The sequence below is a fragment of the Diabrotica undecimpunctata genome, chromosome 5 (assembly GCF_040954645.1).
Source record: "Diabrotica undecimpunctata isolate CICGRU chromosome 5, icDiaUnde3, whole genome shotgun sequence".
NCBI lineage: Eukaryota > Metazoa > Arthropoda > Insecta > Coleoptera > Chrysomelidae > Diabrotica > Diabrotica undecimpunctata.
The window spans coordinates 140,727,416-140,752,331 of record NC_092807.1 but is presented as its reverse complement, the minus strand read 5'-3'; the positions used below and the strand labels follow the sequence as shown (position 1 = coordinate 140,752,331).

At 33.7% G+C, this 24,916-nt stretch overlaps 2 protein-coding genes across 3 annotated transcripts in view; both read right to left on the bottom strand.

Annotated features, from left to right (window-relative positions):
• Grd (gamma-aminobutyric acid type A receptor subunit Grd) overlaps nt 1-1,204 on the bottom strand; it is a 46,543-nt gene extending 45,339 nt beyond the window's left edge. For both annotated transcript variants that reach the window (XM_072531175.1, XM_072531176.1), the window contains exon 1: nt 1,101-1,204. The gene's annotated coding sequence lies outside the window, so the exon portion shown is untranslated. The remainder of the gene's footprint in view (nt 1-1,100) is intronic.
• Nucleotides 1,205-8,209: 7,005 nt separating this feature from the next.
• LOC140441886 (arylsulfatase J-like) overlaps nt 8,210-24,916 on the bottom strand; it is a 54,272-nt gene continuing 37,565 nt past the window's right edge. Inside the window, exons 7-9 of the mRNA XM_072532863.1 lie at nt 18,987-19,086; nt 11,458-11,676; nt 8,210-8,642 (exon numbers count right to left, since the gene is read on the bottom strand). Of these exons, the coding sequence (XP_072388964.1) occupies nt 8,395-8,642; nt 11,458-11,676; nt 18,987-19,086 (567 nt within the window). The 3' untranslated portion in view covers nt 8,210-8,394. The remainder of the gene's footprint in view (nt 8,643-11,457; nt 11,677-18,986; nt 19,087-24,916) is intronic.

Sequence of the window (24,916 nt, the reverse complement as noted above, 5' to 3'; positions counted from 1 at the left end):
TTAGGTTTTTTAATTCCCGAAGGGCCCGGTTGTTGTTCATCCATATTCGCACACTGTATACTACGATTCAAAAACGAAAAGCACTTTTCAATTATAAAAGGGTATACAAACCCGCTCGTCAGATTACAACGTTCTTACTCAAGCGCTAAAAGAATACTGACGCGTTTTAATTTGGGACTCTCGTCGACTGCAATTATTTTTAAATTCACCACGGAACTAAACTCAAGTACAAAGTTTGTTCTATAATTTTCTGATAAAAATATTGAGCTTATTTGATTTTAAAATATTGTTTTTTAATCGTTAATGATGCACTTGATAGGACGGGCGCCCGTGATGCTGCCTGTATAAGACAGAGAAACAAGATATATGGCATACATTTTTGCCAGTTTGAATTCTCAGTATACAAATAACCGATCATCCTGCTATACGCGCTTTATTAACAATTAAAAAACAATGTTTTAATATAAAATAAGCCCAGAATTTTAAAAAATGTGTAGCAAAATTTGTTTTTTCGCCTGGATCACCTATTGAATCTTATTTTGGAGTATCTCAGGAAAGTGATTATGCAAATAATTTTATGGAAATATTTTTCCGAATGAATTCGAGCTTTTCGCCTTGTCTATTTTATGTTTATAATAATAACGCATCTTAGGAAATGCTCTAAATAATGCATGCAAATTTTTCAGTTAAACCGAATTTTACTTAGTATCTATAAAACCTAAATAAAATAATAATACAACCAAATGTACAAGTTTTGAGGAAAATGTTTAAATGTTCAAAGTTCAGTTAAACAGAATTTTACTTAGTATCTATAAAACCTAAATAAAATAATAATACAAGCAAATGTACAAGTTTTGAGGAAAATGTTTAAATGTTTAAAGTGAAGAGGAAATAAATTTTGAATAATTCAGTCGTAATGTTATATGTACAACAAAATAAAAGCCCAGAGATAAAGCCTATTTAAATCTACCGTTTACTAGATATGCATTGAAATGAGAAACAAAAAAAATTTCAGTAATTTAAGAGTAAGATATTTTAGAGTCTTAGTCATACTTATCATAAAAATAATTATTTGCAATTAATCTTAAATTAAATCTTACCTTTAGAAATCTATTAACCGTAATTAATCAAGCACTAATCACTTCAAGGGATGATTAAATATGTCACGTGTACATACCACCAAAACGCGATAGATACACTTCTCACGTAAATCAAGCGAGAAGTGGTGAAAAGCGAAAACTCCAAAATTCTAAATTAAACCTCCAAGGCACGAGACGCGCGCAAAATTCAAGAGGAATACGTCGTTTGCCTCTTGCTGATTTCTAGAGGGTGTAAAACATTATATGTTCTCATGTTATAATTCACTGAATTACCGGTTCATTTATTACAAAGGAAAATTTGAATGACGAGAATCTTTTATCTTGATAATTTTTGAAAAAAAAAACAATATTGTGAGAATGAATAACATTTTGTGAAAACAGATCTTCTTCTTCTTCATTCTTGTATGTAGGCCCTAAAACCTGTTTCTTCTTCAATATTAGCCTCCTAAATTGTTTAAATTATCGCACCATCTTTTTCTTGGTCTGCCAATACTTCTTCGTCCATTTGGTAACATATCTCGTGATATTTGTACTATCCTATCCTCTGCCATTCTACTAATGTGTTCGTTCCACTCCTGTTTCCGTTTTGTCACAAATCCATTTATGTCTTCTATATTGTATGCTCTTCTTATGTTTTTGCTTCTCTCCTTATCCAACAGACTTTTTCCTGATATTCGACGAAGTATTTTCATCCTGTCCAAAGCAACAAAAGGCGCAACAAACCCCTGGAAAGGTTATGGCATCTGTATTTTGGGACCCGCAAGGAATTATTTGAAAAAAAAAATTGTTGTTTAATCAAGACAATGTACGAATTTAGCCTTGAATTGTTTCCGCATCCACGGTATAGTAACCATGTGGCCACCAGCGACTACTACCATTTCGTTTTCGATTAAACGAAATTTTAAGTTTAACCCTGTCGATCAAATCAGGTCTTTCAAATCGAATTATTGTTTCTCTATAAAATATTAGGTAGTAATACTGACAAACACTTTAGATATAAGAATAATAAATAGTTCTTTAAATTATTCGTCTGGGAAGGGGTTTTTGGTAATAAAATGCACGTAGCTACATTTGGAACTTAAATTTATTTTAAATTGAAAAATGAATACTGGTTATCTACAATATTACAACTACAGTAAAATTGATAAAAATAAGTATTAAATAAACAACGGTGTAAACTTCTTGTAAAATAATTATTTCAAAAAAAATCTTTCTCGTCCTGGTCATTTATATCGGGTAATACCGTCTTGTCGACAATATTTGGATCTCCAATGAAGTCTCGAAAAAGCTCTGCAAACGTCGGGAAAATTTGCGGTACTACTGATTTCTTTTAAGTTTTGAAGTTTTGCAGCCGATATTTTTCTATTTTCTTCAAACAAAGGCTTTAAACAATTTTCCATGGTGGACGTAACTCTTCGACCCCTACGGCGAACAATCAATATTTTGTGAAACACTTTTTTAATCTAAATAGGTTTTAACGTGCATCACAAAAGGATTACCTTTTTCATAACCATCCACTTAATATCACGCCAATTAATCACAGTTCCATCTTCAGCTTTGTTTCGATTAACCATTATAAGTTTTGCAAGGGGTTTCCAATCAATAAAGGTAAGGTCAGGTGTTGTATAAACTTCATATCTTGGAGCATTTCGTTTTGCGTTCTTTGCAATAGGTACCCATTTATGCGGCAAGTATACAGGGATATGTTTGGCCGCGGTTTCTATTCTAGCATGCATTGAGTCACATTCCATTTGACTGTGACCAGAGATAAGAAATTTTTGATCGATTACTTCAATAGGTAAAGTCTATAGCATACAGAAACATGGCAGCAACAAATTGATTTTTGTTCTGACCACCGCAAGTGTCACTGAATAGTCTAACACTTTTAAATATTTGGAAGAAGCTCCTAAGATGGTGAAACAATCAAGACGCTACTTCTGAGGGCCCACGTACATCCTCAATCTCAGTCTACATGAAACATTTACCGGTATTATTTCCAGTATTGAAAATCATAAAATTATAAGTAGCAAGTTTCGTTTTATAAAATAAAACCGGATTTGTTGTCGGATCTGCTGGAACGTACAGGACCCGTTGCAGGTCAAAATTACAGGCAAATGTATGGTTGAGACATTTAACGCAGCGGCAATTTTATCAGAATTTTTTTTCATCTCTTGCCCTGTTCTTTAACTGCATGTGGTAATCGTAGTTCTGCTGTAGCGTGTACTTGTCTGCAGGATTTGCTTTTTCATAGTACATGTCACACACTTTGTTCCTTGTCTGTTTGTGAATTTTTTTTTTTTCATTTTGCAAATGTTTTTTTCTCAAAGTTTTGGCTGTCTTTGTTTTGGGGTTTTTTGTTCGCTGTAAATATTGGTCTCAATCGCTTGCGAATTAAAAATAATGTCGTTGATATTCTCAATATTACTATTTTCATCATTCAGGATGTCGTCACTTCCTAAAATATTGGCAGGTATTTTAGTTTCATTTCTTAACAACAATATTACCTAACCGAAAATGAGTTCTGCGTATTCTCATTGTTAGGTATACAATCCTTATCACAATCAGAATAGTCAGAATCAGTCACCTTCTTCCTAGGTTGTTCTTTACGTTGTTCTAGAACAACAAAAGTATTAACAGTTAATGCTGAGTAGGTACGCATTTTCACCATAGATAATCAAAAAATTATTCAAAATAATTTAAAAACCATTTACGGCACTTTTTCTCTTCTTTGAATTAGAATTATTTACTGTAGCATGGTAAATTATTTTAAATTTTGATGTTCGTATTCAGTTCATTGTTCCTTATATTTCATTATGCGTTTCTTTAATTAAATTTGCTAAGGGGACATAAAAATAGGAACCATAAAAGGTACGCCGCTGTAGAAATGTATCGTAAAATAAAACGGTTTCAACTCATTTTGAAAAATTTTTCATTCTAAATACGTGTGCTATTAGGTACTCATAAAAATTTTAAAGTATAGTATTCTTAATATCAATTACTTACCTCCAGCATGATGGACAATTGCATCGACGTAAATTGACTCATTCGGAACAAAAGTTTCATTATTACTTAAATCCGCTGTTAGCCCTAAATTTAATATTTTTTCCGCTCTGGAACTCATTTTACAACAACACTAACAAACAGTAAAATATACCTGAAATGGGTGGATATAAATTTGCTTGTAATTACAACAAACATTGATAATAATAATAATTAAATTTAATTATAGGTTATAATGTTATAATAAAACAAATGGCGCTAACTTCATATACATCGAAAGATGTCCATTCCAAAGATGGCTACCATTACATCCATTAAAAACACAAATTTTTGTATTTTGAGAACGATTTCCGAAGTGGAAATTAAAACGTCAATAAACTTACTTTAACCTTTAATTGTGACTTATTCCCATTTAAATAGTAATTACTTTAAAATGCCACAAGAAAATAGCTTCAGAACAATATTAAACTTGAGATGGGTTGCTATGTAATACATCCCTAACTTTTAAAATTCGAACACCCGCTTTTAGCTGGAACGTTTTTTTTTCTATGATTTTATATGAGCAGAGAATACGATATTAAAACCGATAAAAGCATATTATCCTGTAGTATAAAAACATCTTGTAACACATTAAGTGTTATTTGATACTATTCAAAAATAAAATGTTTATATCTTATTGAGCAAACTCTTTTATTTTATTCCTATCTTACACAATGAAACAACCGTCTTTTAAAAATGAAATAAAAATTTCAAAATATAGTTATTAAGATAAAAAGATTCTTCATTAAGAAGAAATAACGTAAATATTTACAACTAAATTCAATAATAAGTGAGTCAGAAGAGATATGGACATTCACTGAACATTAAGAAAACAAAATGTATGATGATCTCTGGAAGGAACAGCAAATTGAAAGAATTAGTGTGAATGGTCAACCAATGGAAAGAGTAAAAACATACACCTATCTTGGTACGAACGTCAATGAAAATTGGGACCAGTCCCTAGAAATAAAATCTGGGATAGAGAAAGCAGGATCTGCATTTCAAAAAATGGCTTAGCTATTCAAATGCCATGATTTATCAGTACCCATAAAAATCAGGTTACTACGATGTTATATCTTTCCTATACTGTTGTACGAAGTTGAGTTGTGGACTCTCACACGATGCAACCTGAAAGAAAATTGAGACTTTTGAACTGTGGCTTTATCGTCGAATCCTGAAGATATCCTATACCGACCACGTTACTAACCAGGACGTTTTATTAAGAATGCAGAAAGGAAAAGAGTTGCTAACCACAATCAAAACAGCCAAAATCGAATACCTTGCTCACATCATGAGGAACAGCTAAAGATATGGGTTGCTGCAATTAATTCTACAAGGAAAAGTAGAAGGAAAACGAAGACCAGGAAGGCGAAGGATTTCCTGGCTGAAAAATCTATGTACGTGGTTCAACACAACAACCAAACATCTGTTCAAAGCAGCAATTTGCAAAATACAGATTGCCATGATGATCGCCAACATCTGAAACGGATAGGCATTAATGCTCTATTTTATAGTATTTTACATTGTTTGTATCACTTCTCAAACAACGCTTATAATAACCAAAATTCCTATTCTCCAGTTCAATATATACCTTACCTATAGAATTTGAGTTTATTCTATCCCTCTTCTTCTTCTTCTTCTTAGCCTTCTGTCGTCCATGTTTGGACATAGGCCTCTCCCAACTCCTTCCATCGGTCTCTATCCTGAGCAATATATTTCCAATTTCTTCCGGCTATTATTTTAATATCATCAACCCATCTCATCCGTGGTCTTGGTCTTTTACTTTCGTAAGGTCTCCAATGTTGTATTGTAGTATTCCAACGTTGGTCTTTTTGTCTAGCAGTGTGGCCCGCGAAGCTCCATTTAATTTTGGCAATTTTTGTTGCTATGTCCTCGACTTTTGTTTTGGATTTTACGCAGTCGTTCCTCTTTTTATCTGACAATCGTATACCTAACATTGCTCTTTCCATAGTTCTTTCTGTTGTGGCTAGTTTATTCATGTTTGCCTTGGTTAGGGTCCAGGTTTTACATCCATATGTCATGATAGGAAGGATGCATTGGTTGAACACTTTGCTCCTCAAGTATTGGGGTATTTTGCGGTTCTTAAGTATCCAACTAAGTTTTCCAAATCCTGCCCATGCTAGTCTTGCTCTTCTAGTAATTTCCTCACTTTGGTTTTCTTTGTTAAGTCTCAGGATTTGGCCTAGGTAGATATATTCTTGGATTTGTTCTATCTCACTGCCATTTATAGTTATACGTCTGGGGTTATCTGTGTTTGTGATTATTTTTGTTTTTTTCATATTCATTTTTAGGCCGACGTATTGGGAGCTGGCTGCTAGTTCCCCCATCATAATTTGCAGTTCCTCGAATGTGCTCGCTATAATCACTATGTCGTCAGCGAATCTGAGGTGGTTTAACTTGTTGCCATTAACGTTAATACCATAGGTTGACCAGTTTGTAGTTTTGAAGACGTCTTCTAGGGCTAGGTTGAAAAGTTTTAGCGATATTATGTCTCCTTGTCTCACTCCTCTCTTAATGGGGATGGGATTTGTATTTTCGTCTAGTTGTACTATCATAGTTGCATTTTCATATATATTATGTATTAGTTGCCTATATCTCGAATCTATTCTACAATTATTAGTAGCTTCTTCTATGGCCCAGTGATAGTGGATACGAAGATGAAGGTGGAGTAAAAGGGAAAGCAAGTAGAATACCAAAAAGTAAAGAGATGGAAGTTAAACTATAAGGATTTAGCAAGAGTGGAGTGCTGAAAGAACTTGAGGAAAAAGATACGATAAATGACTGATCGGAAGTTAATAGTCAATAGTCAATAGAAGTTAATAGCGCCACAAAAATTGTGGTGAAAGTGGTAGAGGAAGTGCTTGGAAAAATATCTCGTAAAGGGCCTCCTAAAGACAAAGAAACTTGGTGGTGGGACGATGAAGTGCAACAGAAGGTTAGAGAGAAGAAAGAGTTAGGGCAGGTCTAAAAAAGGAAGATAATGATATATACAATGTAGAAAAGAGGTAACCAAAGCACGCTGTAGCTACTGCTAAGGAAAGATCGTCTGCACAACTGTATGATGAATTGGAAACACCGGAGGGAATGAAAAGGTTTGGATGAAAAGGATATATAGCATTGCTAAAGCCACGGACAAATCATCAAAGAAGTTGATCCACCTGCGGCACATTAAAAGTGTAGATCGAAGAGTGTTAAGAACCAATGTTTAAATAAAGCAAATATGGTATGAAGTAATTTAGAAAGATGCTTAATGAAGAAAACCAAAAGAGAGACAGAGGATGGGGGATATAAAATTATAATGTAATACCGGGGAAAACGAGAGATGAGGTTGTCGAATTCTTAAATAGGATGAAGAATGGTAAGGCAGTAGGACCTGATAAAGTACCTGTGGAGGTTTGGAAGGCTTAAGGAGAGGAAATGATTGACATTTTGTGGCAAATGATGAGTAGGATATATGAGAAAGAAAGGATGTCCAATGCATGGAGAGAGTGTGTTATGGTATTATTGTATAAAGATAAAGGGGACATTTAGAACGGTAAGAATTATAGAGATAAAGTTAATGTTGCACATAATGAAAATTTGGAAGAGAACCATAGAGTAAAGGTTAAGAAGAGAGATATCGATAGTAGAACAATTTGGTTTTATGCCAGAAAGAAGGGAAACTGATTCCTTGTTTGCTTTAAGAGCTTCATTTGGTATTTATTGCTCTTGAGGAGACATACGACACGGCCCTAGACAAGAGCTATGGAGATGTATGAGAGAAAACTGGGTTCCTGAAAAGTACATAAGACACGTAAAGGATATGTATGAGTTAGCCTTCACTAAAGTAAGGACTTTGTCTTTGTTTGGAAAGTTTTCTAGCGACGGTTGGCTTACATTAAAGGTCTTCACTAAGTCCCTCTCTGTTTCTTGTTATGGATGTACTGATAGAGAAAGGAAGGGAGGGGCCTCCTTGGTCAATGCTTTTGCTGATGATATCTTGTTAGTAGAGGAGACAATGAGGGCAGTTTGAAACAAGAAATTCTAAGATAAAATGAAAAAGATACCAATCAATACTAAGTTTTTATTGCTAAGCAAATATAATTTACTATTACATATAAGTTGTATTCTAAGCCTTTTTGTTTTATAAAGAAATTCCATCTATGATGTTTCTTTAATATCTTCAACGTGTACGTCCATCCTAAAATATTAACAGTATTTCAAGAAATATCAGAGTGACTCATGAATTCTATAATTATTTCGAATTGTCTAAAGGTGATTGACAGTCAGGTTTGGTGCATTCCAGCCACGGATTCCAGCTGTATTTAAATAATTGTGGATTGGCTTTTTCGATATCCGTTTCTTCTTCTACTTGGGTTACAAGGCTGCTTCTATAGTTCACTAACGCCCTCTTCATTTGTCTGACGACACTGGGGAAAAATTTCGCTAGGTCGTTTTCTTCACAGGGATCACTTGGAATGTCATACAAGCAATAGGATCCACCTAAAAGTAAGCAGTATTTCGTAAATATCATATTAAAGAAAATTAATCTTAAAAAACCACAAAAAAAAATCAAATATATGGACGTAGTCAGTGTCGAGTGACTACTCCTCAGTGTCACTCGACACTGAGGCAGATTGAGACCTCAGTGCCGAGAGACAGTTCTTGCCATATAGAACACGATACTGGTACGTCTCAAGTGAGGGGAGTAGGCAGATTGAGACCCCGAACTCGAACCGAACCGTATCACTCTTGATAATGGCTCCAAAATGGGTGCCGAAACGTCGACTTTTAAATTCTCAACGCGGTTCTTCCCGAGAACACAGTAATTTTCATTTATCTAAAAATTTTTGGTAGTCCTATGGGATCTAGTCTTTCATCCATTCTAAGTAGCTATGTCATGGATGATGTTATCAGTGATTGTATCAGTAATTGCACTTTTTTCATTCCTTTTATTAAAAGATATGTAGATGATTTAGTTTTGGCACTTCCTAAACACAAAATTCATGAAACAGTCAACATTTTCAACAGTCATAATCAACATATACAATTTACAGTCGAGGAAGAGGTAGATAATTCTCTACCATTCCTTGACATGAGAATTGTAAGAAATACAGATAATATGTTGAAAACCAGATGGTTCAGAAAACCCATATGTAGTAATAGATTTATAAGCTATTACTCTCACCATCCAAATAAGATGAAAATGAACCTTATAACAGGATTAAAAGAACGTGTTTTAAAACTTTCTCATCCAGATTATCTACAAGAAGATCTTCAATTATTAAAAAATATTCTAATTGAAAACTCTTATCCTCCAGATATGCTACATAGGATGCTTTTTTCTAATATTGGTAATATAAATAACTTAACACCATTTTTTTGCTCAATCTCAAAACATTGTATCTAACAATCAGAACATCTATTATCATTCACTACCTTTTATACCATCATTAACACCTAAATTAATACAAACACTAAAGGTTATTGACAATATAAAAATAGCAACAAAGAACATCAAAACTATTTCATCTTTATATTCTAAAACTAAATATCCTATAGACAAATTTGAAAAAACGAATTTAGTATACAGCATTAGTTGTACTCAGTGTGAGGCTGAATATGTTGGTGAGACCGGAAGAAATCTTTCAAATCGCATTATTTCTCACAAAAGTGATTGCAGAATTAAAAAACCATCTTGTGCTTTGGCAGAGCATGTAATCGATAAAGACCATATTATGGATTTTGATAACATTAAAATTTTATGTAGTGAAAGTAATAAATATAAATGGACTTTTTTGGAAATGGTTTGTATTAGCAAAAGTTATAATAATTTAAACAAAAGATCAGAAATTCAAAATCTAAGCAAAATTTATATATAAAACTTTTAAAATGTCATATTTAATTCTCCATATATCTGTTACATTTTTTCAGACATCTGTCAACGGTGAATAAATCTTCTTCTTTTTTGTTACTAAACAAAAAAGAATGTTTAAACGAAATTTTACTTTTGGCAATATAATTGTCAAAAATAAAAAATTTTATGTTGGCATTTATGACATTGAGGCTTATTTGTAATTGGTTGCTATTTTAACTTATTTATAAATTCAATTATTTTTGTATTAAAAAAAAATGTTTTCAAAATTATAAAAATTTTCAGAGAAACATTTGTTAGATTAAAACATTTTTATATTAATTATTTTGAAAATGTATTAGCAGTAATTTTTACTTACTAAACTAATTTTTATTTGGTAAGTTAACAAAAAATTGTTTTTTCTTTTTAGTTCAACCTTGTAAGATATTTTGTCTTTTTTAGCTCTTGATAATAATTGTAAACACAGTTGAAAGCTCGAGATTAAAAAAATAGTTAACCAATAGCCCTTTTATTGACTCCAACCCATCCAAAACAGTTATATATATATATATATATATATATATATATATATATATATATATATATACATATATATATATATATATATATATATATATATATCTTTATATGTATGTATAATATATATAATATATATATATATATATATATATATATATATATATATATATATATATATATATATATATATATTATATTTATCTTAAATATGATGAATTAGTTTTTTTACTTACTAAGTGAGGATGTTTGTCTAGATGTTTGATTGGAAAGCAATTATACATAACAATAAACGAAAACTAAAATTAAGGTACATAATTTACACATATTTGACGTTTTTAATTTAAATTAATGTGTATAATGTTGAACTAAATAAAAAATTTTATTAAGGTTAGGCATGTATTTTATGTACAATTTAATATAATGAATCAAAAATTTTATTTAGTTTAACATTATACACATTAATTTAAATTAAAAACGTCAAATATGTGTAAATTCTGTACCTTAATTTTAGTTTTCGTAGACCGTATCGTTTGCAAACAATTGATTGTTATGTATAATTGCTTTCCAATCAAACATCTAGACAAACATCCTCACTTAGTTAAGTAAAAAAAACTAATTCATCATATTTAAGATATACCTTATGACCATCATTGTAGCTTTCCCTGATGATGCCTAAGAAACTAGGCAAAATATATTGGATATAGTAAAAAGAGTATAACTTAGTCTATCAGCTGTTTACCCAAGTATTTCCCTCCTCGAACATCTCAAAGAAGTGGAACTAATCTGACTTAACAATGATAGGTGTAACCTTGCCAAAACGTCTTTAAAATAATGGTTTCTTTAAAAACCAATTCAAATTTTTTTTATATTGTAAAACCTTACAGTTTTCTGTTTAAACGAAATCCAAATATGGATTAGACTTACCTACAGGATCACAAGGATTTTTTTTAGCATGACAGGATACAGTAGCTTTCGATCTAAGGTGCTCATACTCTTCAGGACTTAAAGGACTGTAATTGATTTTGTTTGCAACCTTCCCAGCTGGACTTTCAATTACTGTCGCCAAATTGTAGCTCTGGTCTTCAATGTTTTCTAAAACTGTGTCTCCGTAATATCCGCTTAACGATTCATTTTGTGTTCCTCCTACAAATAATCAAATGTACGATTAGATTATTTTCAAATAATGGAAAATGAACAAAAATTAAACAGAATTGCATATGGTCAGAAATAAAAAGTTTATTATTGATCTGAAAATCATTAAAGATGCAGCAAGATTTATCAGACAATTGATGAAACAGGACACTAAATCTTAAAAGAGGAGGTAGAATATTGAAATAAAAATTCCAACAGCGGAAAGGCTAATGGATCGAGAGAGACTCTTAGAAATTTACTAAAGCTCATAAAAAATAAATATTTAAATATATTACTACAATTATTCAACATACTATGTAACACCAGTACCTTAGGAATGATTGGTACCTACTTTCGTTGCTATATCTAAAAAGTAAATGTAAAATAATGTTTATTAAATAAAAACTAATACTAAGGCAGAAGATACGAGGCTTGTTTGTAACGTTTCAATCAAGCAATTGAACGTGACACCAAGCTCAGGTTGGTACTTGTCCCCCATACTATATTATTTCAAAGCGACCTCACTAAATTATAAATATTTTTAGTAGCCGTTCCACTCTATATAAACCGACACAAATTTTTATTCGCCCTTTTCAATCTTATCACTACAATCATTCTGCCAATGAAACTTTAGTCACACAAATTGGTTAGTGTCTTAGCCGTATACAGGGGTAAGTATCTTTTTCTAGTTTTAGGCCTGTTTTTTACTTGTTTTCTTTTACATAGCAGATACTTTCTTTCTTAAAATAAAGCTGAAAACATTTTAACTTTTATTTTTTTTTACTGTATATATGTACCTATATTACCTTATTTTCTTTAATATCTATTAATAAAATCTTTTCCTACAAATTTATTTTTATTAATGCCAAGCTGTGATCAGAGATTTTCCTGAGATCATTTTTCTCTGAATAGTCAGCTTTATTTCTGATCAAGCTTTTCTTTTGGGAGAAAACTGATGTTTGTATGAATTTTCTATCCACTACAGTGGGGAGCAAGCAATAGCCAACCACACTACCTTGGGAAGCAAACAACAGCCAACCACACTACTTTGGGGAAAATAATCAGCAACCACCCACTATACCTTAAATCCACTGATGTGGATTACATAATTTGAAACCCATTTACCAACATGGGGACGAAAATGATCGCTATAATCTAGACCAACAACATCCCTTAACCCAACCAACAACCACCGACAGCGGCTAACTTCCACAAAGATCGGAACCCCTCCTGGAGAACTGAACGACTCCTTCAGAACAAACTAAAGCTGAGTACTTTTTTATACCTTAATTATTTTATACCGGCAACCGGCAGAATCTCTGATTCTCAGTTTAAAAATTTATTTTTGTTTCACATTCATAATAATTTGAATTCTGTTTATTTTCATTTAATAAATATATTGAATATAAATAATATAAATAAATTTAAATCGATCGTTGGTCCAGAAGAAAATGTTATAGTTATAATTTTTACAAATACATGTACTACTAATTACCATTACGGTACATATTCCATTGTTTCACCAAATGCCATGTAGTGTTGGGATGGCAGGAGAACCATGTAGTGTTGGACTCCTGCTACATTAGTCCAACTGAATTTTCATGTTCCAAAATAAAGACGGATTGTACTTTTTAATTTACGCATAACCCAGGTCAGGTCACTATTATATTATAATGGTGTTAGCAATACTATCAATTGTACTAAACTGTGAACTGTGAACCTGCTTAAAGAAATCTTGTGGTTGTTGCTCAAAAATAATTTTATGGTATTTTGCACTTCTTCGTCCAAATAAAAATGATTACCTTTTAACGACTTTTTCTGTAGCATAAAGACGTAAAAATCGTAAGGCTATGAATATATATTATAGAACGGATGTTTTAATTTCCTCCATTTTTTTCGTAGTAGATTTTTCTTCACTATTTTGGCAAAGTGTGGTCAAGCATTGTGATGTAGAAGGAAGGGTCATTCATGGTCGAAAAAAAATGTTAATAGGACCTTGCCTACAGAATAATTCATTAATTGCTAGTGACGTAATTATTACGTCACTAGCAATTATTGACGGAAGAAAGTCATTACCATTTTGCTTGTATTTTGTAAGATTTTGCAAAATAAGCCCATTGGCAAGCTTTTTTGGTCTTTCGGCAAAAGGCGGGGAACACATTGCGCACAAATTTTTCTGTAACTCGGATTGTGTCATGATACTATGAACAGATTCTATACTCACACAAACATTTTCTAAAATTGCTCTGATTGCTATTCGACCATTTTCTTTAATCAAGCCTTTCACAAATGCTACGTTCTTATCTGTTGATGCCGTACTCTTTGCACCTGGTCATATCTTATCATTCGTCCTTGCTCTTTTACTTTTAATTTTCGACATCATTGTTTCACAGTTTGATAAGGAAAACATGCGTATATAATCGTTTTCATCGTTCTTGGCGTGTGCGTGTAAAAACACTTGCAATAAGTTGTTTCATCTGTCTTTCCTTGTCTAAGCTCGATTCGTTTACCTCCTCCAGTGGCGGAGCAAAATGTAGCATGTCAAACGAAATAATAGTTATAAAAGATAATTAAAAATTAATTTTCATTAAATTTCTAATAACGGAATATACGTATAAATTGCGAAGAAGTATTTTTCTAACTTGCAGTACAATAGGACAGGATTTTGAAAAATACCCAAAAAGTGTTAATTATTTAACCCACTTTAATTAAAAAATGATACAGATTTTTTAAGTTTTAAGCACTGTAGCGAATTCTGAACTGTTACAACGTACTGACCTTGATTAATTAGCTAATCAGTCAGCGTCTTCACTGGAACTGTCTTTATCATTGGAATCTTCCGTCAAATCGATGATAATCCTAGTTTCATTTTCATCATATGTGACCATTTTTGCCCAGTCGTCCTGAATTAATTTTTCAGTATGGTTAACACAACTCGCCCACACTGCAGGTGTTGCCTCAGCTAATGCATCACCCTAAACTTTTTTCACTGTTTCATCTCCACGTCCATGTTCTCCAATATGACGATCATAGTATTGTTTAGAAATGCTCCAGACCAACTCAATCGGATTATATTGACAGTGATATGCAGGCAATCTCAAAACCTGATGCCCATGTTCTTGGAGTAGCTCGTCTTGCCGAATCGTCGTCAAAAATTATTTTTTTCGCTCGTAACCATTTTTGTAAGTCCGATTTTTTCCAACTGGCATTCGGTAACTTTTCTATTAAAGAGCTATGGTATGAGGCATTATCCATAATAAATAGAGATGGTTCCTTCAACATTGGTATCAGCTTTTCGGAGACCCACTTTTTAAAAGAATCTTTATCCATAGAATCATGATAGTCTGCACTCTTCAATTTCGTAGAAAACGTTGCATCTAAAAAAACGAACTGAAGTGGGCTTGGACTTAAAAAATTTCTCATATAATGCCTCAAAAAATACAGTCGTTTGGAGACAATACATGGTTTCTCACATAGCACTCGTCTACTATTTTCTAGTTTGTATGAAAACCCACAATTTTTCATAAGACGCCACCAGCTTGTATCAGAACCGTCATAGAGATGCTTGTTTCTTAATTGTGTATTTAAAACTTTAATTGAAACGTGCTCTCATTTTGCTTTCATGCCATACAGTACATTTCTAATCTCTCGTTTTATAGTATCGCTGACATCATTAGTTTTTTTTTTGTACATTACGTGACTCTCCTGGTGTAGTAAGAGCTGCCCCTGTCTTGTATTCACTCTTTATTCTTGTCACTGTGCGAAGACTGATTTTTAAAGCGTCCGCTACTCGCTCATATACCAATGATAACAAAAGCAAAGGTCCGTTGTTTTCTTTTTCTTTTTTAAAATACTCCAATAAATGAACTACACATTGTCGCATTTCTCCTGTTATCGTTTTTCCCGGCATTTTTTTTTATTAAATAGAACAATTAGTTATTCACAACAAAAAATAATAAGTAAAACTGTTCGGAACAAATTCCAACAATGACTGACTAAAATCGACTAAAACAACATAAAATATCAATAGTAATTGCTACAATTATAAACCTATTAGCCAGCTCATTCAAGAACAATGCCACAAGTCATTATTGCAATGGGTATCAGAAGAGAGAGAGTTAATTTATAATAAACTGGAATTTTTAAGGTGTCGAGAGTATTATTTTATGTAATGGAGTTCCACACAGTAAGAGCTCAAACTATTAATTAAAAACTGTTTACTTATAAAAACTATTTCATTAGATACTTCAAACCTGCACAGATCAGGATAACATGTTAACAAAAACAAGTCACTGCCAGCTATCTGTATTCGTAAAGAGGCCGAACTTATCACTGACACCGCATCGGCCAAACGCATCGGTGTTATTGCTACAATACTGGGAGACGTGAGTGGTCTCTTCATTCCCTTTTCATCGCACTTTACCATGACGAACGTGACTCGCACAATTGAATTACGCATCTGTGTATCAGAGAGAGACGAATATTAAAAATTCCGTAGTAGCTTATTTCAGGCACACGCCAAGAACGATGAAAACGAGTATACATACATTGCTTGCATTCGCGTATGAATTGGCAACGGTTGAAAACGTTTAGTACAAAAATTAGCTCATTATATTTGAACGGATTGTTATCAAACCACAACATTTTTAGGCCACATCATTATCATCAACCTGAAAGCGTTTACTGCTGGACATAGATCTCACTCAGCTCTTTCCATCTGTCTCTGTCTTGTGCGGCTTGCATCCAGTTATTGCTAACACGCTTCAGGTCGTCCGTCCATCGAATTAAAGATCGATATTTGTAAACAACAAAGGGGTTTAAAAAAGGATTTTGTACCAGAGATACCTTCTTTGCTTTAAATGTAAAGTAGTCTCTATTTATATCCACTCCTTACATACGATAATTCCCCTATAACGACGAAAATGGTAAACGTTGTTTGGTTTATCATAAGGAACAATGTATTAATTCTTTCTTTATACCGATATAGATTTCTCTTTAGGGTTGAGTCACACGCTTTTATTGTTCGCGGGGCGTGCCTAACGGATTTCACACGGATGTTGTCATCTATTGACGACTTTTCACTTCCAGTTGCAGTTGTGTCTTAGGGCTCCAATATTAAGGATACCTCTAATCATAGCTACGAAATAGAAACTTGTATTGAACAAGCCAGAAGTTGTTTTAACGGTCTTAAGGTGATTCTCTGCAACTCACCTCTAAGTATCAATAGACGCATCGGAATTGTTAGATGTTACTTCTTTAGTCCCCTCCTCTATGGAGTAGAAAGCTAAGAATGTCAGAAAACGGTAAAAGGTATTTTAATTGTGGTGTTACCGACGTATGTTAAGCCCGCCACTCGCGCCGCCCCCTATCCCGCAGTACGATTTTGTCGAATGCTACAAAATTGAGCGTAATTTGATCGTGATTTGCACCATTCGACCAAATCTGGCCGATTTGACGGCAGACAAACAAGTCAATCTGCAGCAGTATGACAGAGTTGGTTGGGTCGTAAATTTTATCGTGTATATTGTGATAACGACAAAATCGTACGACTGCAAAAAAAAATCATTTGCTGGTAAATTTCGAAGGTGGCTTACAGCTAGAAGTTTTAGAGATTTCCTTGACATTAATGATGATAAAACCACTAGTAAAAAAGTTGTGAATATTTTGGTTACTAAATTTCAAGAAGTGAAAGCAGATACTAATAAACAGTTGGTAAAATAGGAAAAGAATAATTTTCAAATATGTTACAAAAGGGAATAAAAATTATTTGGATATAATCGCAATTTTTCTAATAAATGTACGTGACAGTATGTATGTCTTTTTAGCAACCAATCTTTGCACCACCACCTTGGTTTCTTGTATTTTTTTCGTTTATACAAAGAGCAAGAGCCGCTAAAAGTATATCGTTATCTGACATGTTTCTCATTTGAAAGTAAAACTTATACTGCAAAATCAGTACGTATGTGTTCCCATCCGATTTTCAACATTATTGTACTGCAATTGCATTCGACAAAATCGTACTGCGCCGTTGGAATGTGAGTAGCGGGCTTTAGAGTTACATATATACACAACACAAAAAACATAACTATTCTTCTCCAGAAGCTAAGAAAAGACAAAGAAATTATTAACACCATAAACAACAGAAAATTGGCTTAGTTCGTCCACATTATGCGTATTAATAAATACCGACACTCCAAGGCAGGATTAAGGAAAGAGAGACCCTGGAAGCAGCCGTACAACTTGGCGGGGGTATTCCTATCAATCTTAGGAAATGGATCTAACATCAACTGATCTATTTCGAGTTGCTGTGAATAGAATAAGATGGGACAATGTGGTCGCTAAGATGACTAGAAGATAGACACCTTTAAAAGAAGAAGACAAATATGAAAGTAAAAGGTCGGATAGAAAAGATACGTTTACACGATGACAATTGGCGAGACAATTGTCAGAAGATAACTGACTGGCATGAAATTATTGTCTTCGTCTAAACACTTCAGGCCAATTGGCAAGGCAACTGCCCTCACAATTGGCCCAAAATTCAGTTGACTCCGGGAGTTAATGAGCTGCGCCCAGTGAGCCCCCCACCACTCGAAATCTCAATTGTCGCGACAATTGGCGCCGTGTGAACGGTGTAGGCCAGTAGTGCTGTCTTATTTGTTGCCAGTTCTCTCACCGGACACAACAGATGACGAGCAGTCGGCCATGTTTTAGCTGTCTACTGCCATGGCAATAGTTGGCCCTGTATAAACATCTTTTCGTTCAACTGGACTGGCCTCCGACAATCCGCAACCACGTGATGACAATTGTCCAATGATAATTGTTTCGCCAATTGTCATCGTGTAAACGCGGCTTAAGAGAGAACACAAATACTTACTACTAAAATCAAAGGAACATTCTCGCCAGATAAGAACATGGATGCGCAATTTGAAAGAATATTATTGTTTAGTTTAGAAAAATAGTAAATAAGTGAAATCTCTGATAGAAGCGGAACAAAAAAAAAGGAATATTAAAAGTTGCTAAAATATATATTTTAACACCAATTTAGCAAAGCAACAGAGGATCCCGTAGGAATGACGAAGAAGTAGACAATCGCTAAAGAATGGAAATATACTATAATAGTTAAAACTTACATGATCAGAATAATTTTAAAAGTTGCTGTAATGCATCGCAGTAATCTTTAAAAATACGAAAATGATGCGCTCGGTGTATTTCTAGACTTTTAATATAGTGTTCTCTAGCGAATTTGGCTGTCATCGTATTTTATTTGGCCGAGTAAAAAACCGTGTATGATGAGTAATAATTTAATTGCTTAATTGACTTACCTACAATTAGTTTCCAGTTATAAAATCTAAGCGCAGCATTTCTTGTTTTTTCATCTATATTCAATAAGATGTCGTTCCGTGGAGACGGTAGATCATAAACCTTGAAACAATATATAATTAAAGTAATCTTTTGGATTACGAGTAAGGTTTTAGTATTAATACTTCCTTCTTTACGTTTATTAATTTCCTATACACCATTTAAAAAAAATATGCGTGTTAAAAAGATTTACAGATTACATATTAAGTAAGCATAAAAATTCTGAGAAATTTTCTTAATATAAAATGTTTACAATATTTCATCCGTTAAATTTGCCTAAAGCACTGCAATAATAAAGTTATGAAAAAAATTGTGGTTAATATATTTTGAAATAAAATAGACAACCTGTTTCCAAGTTTTTAGGTCTTCTTCTTCTTCTAATGGCGCTACAACCCTTTGTGAGTCTTGGCCTGCTTAACAATGTTCTTCCATTATGCCCTATCGGATACTTTCCTTCGCCACTGCCTGATCATGATTTTAAGACCCCTCTCTATGTCGTCTATCCATCTTTTACGGGGCCTTCCTCTTGTTCTGTTTCCTTGGGGCTTCCATCTCTGGACTACTTTTACAGCTCGATTATCTGGCATTCTTTCTAGGTGACCAAGCCAGTTTAGTCTTCGTGACTTTACAAATCTGACAATATCTGCTCTCTGCATTAGTTCATCCAGCTCGTGGTTCATTTTTATTCTCCACGAACCATCGCTGCATTGGGTTGGTCCAAATATCTTCCTTAGTATTTTACGCTCAAATATTCTCAGTTGATTTTCATCAGTGGTTGGGAGGGTCCACGTTTCACATCCATATGTGACCACTGGTCTAATTACTGTTTTGTAGATTCTCAGCTTAGACTCACGATTCAGTAACTTACTTTTCATTAAGTCTTTGTATGCATAAAAGCACTTATTACCACTAAGAATCCGTGCTTGTATTTCTTGACTGATGTTGTTGTTGTCATTTATTATTGAGCCTAGGTAGGGAAAAGTAGAGGCATATTTGTAGGTATGGTTGTCTACCTTCAGATTCTCATGTTCATCTCTAGCCTCTCCTACTCAATTCCTATCCTCACCTCCAAGAAGTGTGATCTTGATCACACAGGTGAACCCCGGTAAGCCGGAGCAACCCTATTGGAGATTGGGTAACCAACCCCAATGTAAGGTAGGGTCAGGGCGGACAAGGAAGGAAGAAAGCATAGCTTTTTCAGAAGCTATAGCCAGCAGCCCTGGTACTGGACTCTAGTGCAATAGGCGCTAACAGGAGGGACCAATGGACAACGACCAAAGCTACGGAATAAGGACTTAATGATGGATTTGCGACTGGGAACCTGGAATGTCTAAACCATGCTGCAGGCAGGCAAAATGCAAAGTATTGCACAGGAACTATTGAAGTACGAAGTAGACATAGCAGCTCTCCAAGAAATCAGATTTCAGGGCATGGTTGCATAAATAAAAAAGAATACAGTATGTACTACTGTGGAGCAGAAAGACAAGGAGACTTTGGAGTGGGTTTTATGGTAAACCATAAATGGCGCAGGTCAGTATTGGGTTTTACTTCAGTTAATGAAAGAATATGCAAAATACGTCTAGGGGGAAAATTTCATAATATTAGAACTTTTTAAGTATTCTGAAGAAATACCCATTCCAACATTCAGTAGTCTATCTAGACTACCAGAAGATGTCAGAGAAACATTAACATCTTCTGAGGTTAAGTAATTGCAATAGAATAATAACAGTGACTTTTAAACAAATCCGGGAAACCTCCAACGCCAAAAACCAATGAACAAAAATTAAATGACCTTGAGACCTAAACATATCCAAGAAGACTTCTGAATTACTTGCCTCCAGATTAAAAGAAAAAAAGCCTACTACATAAAAGTACTAATTACATTTTATCGTAAACAGAAAAGAGACATGCTGCCTCTCAAGAAAATAACGTGTTTCTCTGTAACGACATAAAAGAACTGTTGGAAAAAATAAGTTTATTGAAATATACATCAGACGAATGATGCCCTTTTATCGACAGTTCAAAATGTAGTTTGAAATGCGTCCTTTAACACAATGGTAATACATTTGGGTCATTCTACCAATATAAAAGAGAAATATCAAACCATATCACATGTGCTGAAAAAAAAAATAAGTACAAGCGCATCTGTGAGTAACTTGTGTGGATTTAAAAATGCTAAACCGTCTCCTAGAACAGCAAAAAGGATATAAAAACATCCTCATTTTTATGTCTTTGAGACAGAAGAACAAAAAATCAGCACTGGGTTAAAAAAATTTTGGGACATAAAACAATTTTTAAAGTTCACAAGGAAACAAAGTTCTTGTAGCTGACTGTATACCATGTATCACAAAAAATTTATTTAAAATCCTTTATAAAAGGTATATATATATATATATATATATATATATATATATATATATATATATATATATATATATATAATTAAAACACCCAACTGGGCTACATCACAATCACAAAACATTTTCGGAATCTATATTACATCATCAGTGTGTCTAGGAGTACAAGTTTTGAGCCACTAAATATTTGGGTAAAAACCGGTTAAATGTTATTAATTTAAATTTAGGTTACATCATAACATATACGTTCGAATAATGTAACCTAAATTTAAATTATTAACATTTAACGGGTTTTTACCCAAATATTTAGTGGCTCAAAATATGTACACCTAGACACACTGATGATGGAATATAGATTCCGAAAACGTTTTGTGATTGTGATGTAGCCCAATTGGGTGTTTTAATTATATACCTTTTATAAAGGATTTTAAATAAACTTTTTTAATATTTAAAGGTGTCATGTAAATTTTTTGTATAATATAGTAAATATAGAAAAACTAAAAGCCAAAATACTCGATGTTCCTCAAATACGACTAAGAATGTTTGGTGTTCATTTATTGAAGTAATACAAACATTACTAAGAAACTCACCTACCAAGCTTAAATGAGTACATATTGGTCTCCATTAGACCTAACAAATGTAGCAGCAAATTTGTGCATGTGAAATATATACTATTATGCAGAAACGTATTGGATCGATCTGGAGAGCAGAATCCACTACGGCCTCAAATCTTGTTTTCTTCACTCACAACAGTACTGTGATTTATTGTAACAAAATAGTCATTATATTTATAAAATAGACACAGCCTGAATCAGACTACACGCATAATCTCCGAGAAAATCCACTTATATAGCTCTTGGTTTTAACGCACATAGAGTCACAAATATTCGCAAACAAAAAAATATTGTGTTGAACATATTGAAAATTATCAATAATCCAAACTTTCAGTCCCATTCCCAGTCAGAATCATTTATTCTGACTGGGATGGAATGACTCCATTTATTAGTGAATACTAACTGCTTTGTCCAATTGTTAATTTGGTTCATTTAGTTTTCTAACTTCGTTGCTGCTACTTAATTATTATTTGAAAGCAAATAAAAATCTAAAAGTTTAAAATTCGTTTATGTGACAGATGAAATTTTATAATAGCAAGCTTATATGTTAACTGACCAAAATGAAGTATGTAGTCATGTCTGCTGTTTATGTTACTCAGCAGCACAGAGAATATAATGATGTGAAACCGCGCGATATGAAGGTAATTAATATTCTAGTATATATAAAAAGTGGTATAGCGAGTGGCTAGTATATAATCCTAGCTTCTTACTAGGCATTCAATAGAATTCATGTACAGTAATTTTTAATACTGTTTAATTCCGCCTCTGGTAATTTCTGGGTAATTTGAGTAGCTCACTAACTATGAGTGCCTGTTCCAAGCCAATATTTTCAGGCCTAGTGCCGGGAAAAAAAACCTTGTTAAAACCATGGAATTAAGGAATATGGAAACAGTTTAAGGGCTGGTGTGATAAAAGTGATTAATTTAAGGTAATTTTAATAGACATATTAGTAGAGAAAGAGCGGGAATAGAAAGAGTCCATGGAGGTTTGGGGATAAGAATAAGAAATAATGAAGGAAATAGTGTGATTGACTTTGCAGTGCCAGGGGATTTGACTATCATTAATACGTTCTTTATGAAGACCTATAGTAGCGAGGTAAGGAAAAGCCAGATAGATTTTGTGCTGTATAGAAGAGGTCAGCTAAAAGAGGTAACCAACTGTAAAGTGCCTAAATGGTAAGTGTGTAACTAGTCGCCCCCCCCCCCCCCCCAGAGATGGTGGATATGGAGATAGCGAAAAGTAAAGCAAGTATGACACCAGAAAGTAAAGTAGTGGAAGTTAAAGGATATAGATTTGATAAAAATTTTTAAGAGTTTAAGATCTGGAAGAGCTTGAAGAAAAAGATAAGGTAAACGACTGGTGAGAAGCCAGCAGTAAAGTTGTGGTACAAGTAGGAGAGGAAGTGCTAGGAAAAACATCTGGTAAAGGACCTCCTAGAGACATAGAAACTTAGTGGTGGAACGATGAAGTGCAACAGAAAGTTATAGAGAATAAAGAGGTTAGAAAGAGGTACGACAGGTCCAAAAGAGAAGAAGATAAGGATACATACAAGATAGCAAAGAGAAAATCAAAGCGTCCTGTAGCTACTGCTAAGCAAAATATCGTTTTCACAGCTGTATGAAGAGTTGAAAATACCCGAGGGGATGAAATGGTTATACAGTATTGTTAAAGCAAAGGACAAGTCGTCAAAGAACTTGACCCACGTGCGGCAGATTAAGAGTGTGGATAGAAGAGTGTTAGGCTACCAGGTGAATCTTGTTATGGATGTACTGACAGAGAAAGTAAGGAATAGGGCTCCTTGGTCAAAACTCTTTACTGATGATATCGCGTTAGGCAAGGAGGGCAAAGAAACGTTGTTGGAGAGTTGAAGGGTTGGTGTAGGGCTATTGGAGAGGAAGGACTTAAGGTTAGCAGGTCGAAAACGCTGTATATGTGGTTGGCAGGAAGAGGAATGTTTGAGGACATAGAATTGCTTGGAGAAAGACTAGGACCAGTGGGAAAATTTAAATACCTTGGCTCCTACATAACGGAAAATGGGATACTAGATCGAGAAATAGAATACAGGATACAGGTTAGATACCACAGGATACTGGTTGGTTTAACTGAAAACGAATGAGCGGGGCACTCTGTAAATTGAAAAATTGGTGAAGGACTGAAAGGAAAGATATACAAGAGTGGTGAGACCTGCGTTGGTGTACGGCGAGTACACGCAAGAGTTGGGAGAAGAAGATAGAGGCAGCTGAAATAAAAATGCTAGGGGATATTGGGTAAGACTAGAAGAGACAGGATCAGGAACGACTTGATTAGGGAAACAGCTGGAGTGACTACAGTCTCAAAAAAAGATTCAAGAACAAAGACTGCAATGGTTTGGTTATATCAGACGTAGACATAAAAACTATGTAGGATCAAGGCTAGAGCTGTCAGAAGTTGATTAAAGACGAGGTAAAGGAAAATCAAGGAGTAGATGTGTGGTAGAAGACTAAGTCAGAAAGGTTTGGATGAAAATAAAACCGATGGACAGAAAGAAGTGACTACGAAGGGTAAGGAACAGTGACTTTTGTAAAAGGAAAAGCTAAGGAAGAAGAAGAACTATAAATAGTATTTACTAAAGGGGTGTATTGGTGTAATAAAGGCCATCTATAATAAAAATACGATATAGTATTCTGAACGAGGCTGGGACTAAAAAATGTCTTCAACGGTAAATAGGAATAGAGAACAACATAAAGTTATAAAAAAATTGCATTTGAGAGAAAATGAAGTGTCACTAAAACAGTAGTTTTTAAATATTAAAATAAATGCCATTTTTGGCATTTCAGGTTCCTCATCGGTTGACTTCTTTAAACCATTCCACATGAAATGAAAATGTGAAATTAACCGGTTATTTTTAAATTAATGGTTTATTTTCTAAAATATTGAATAAAA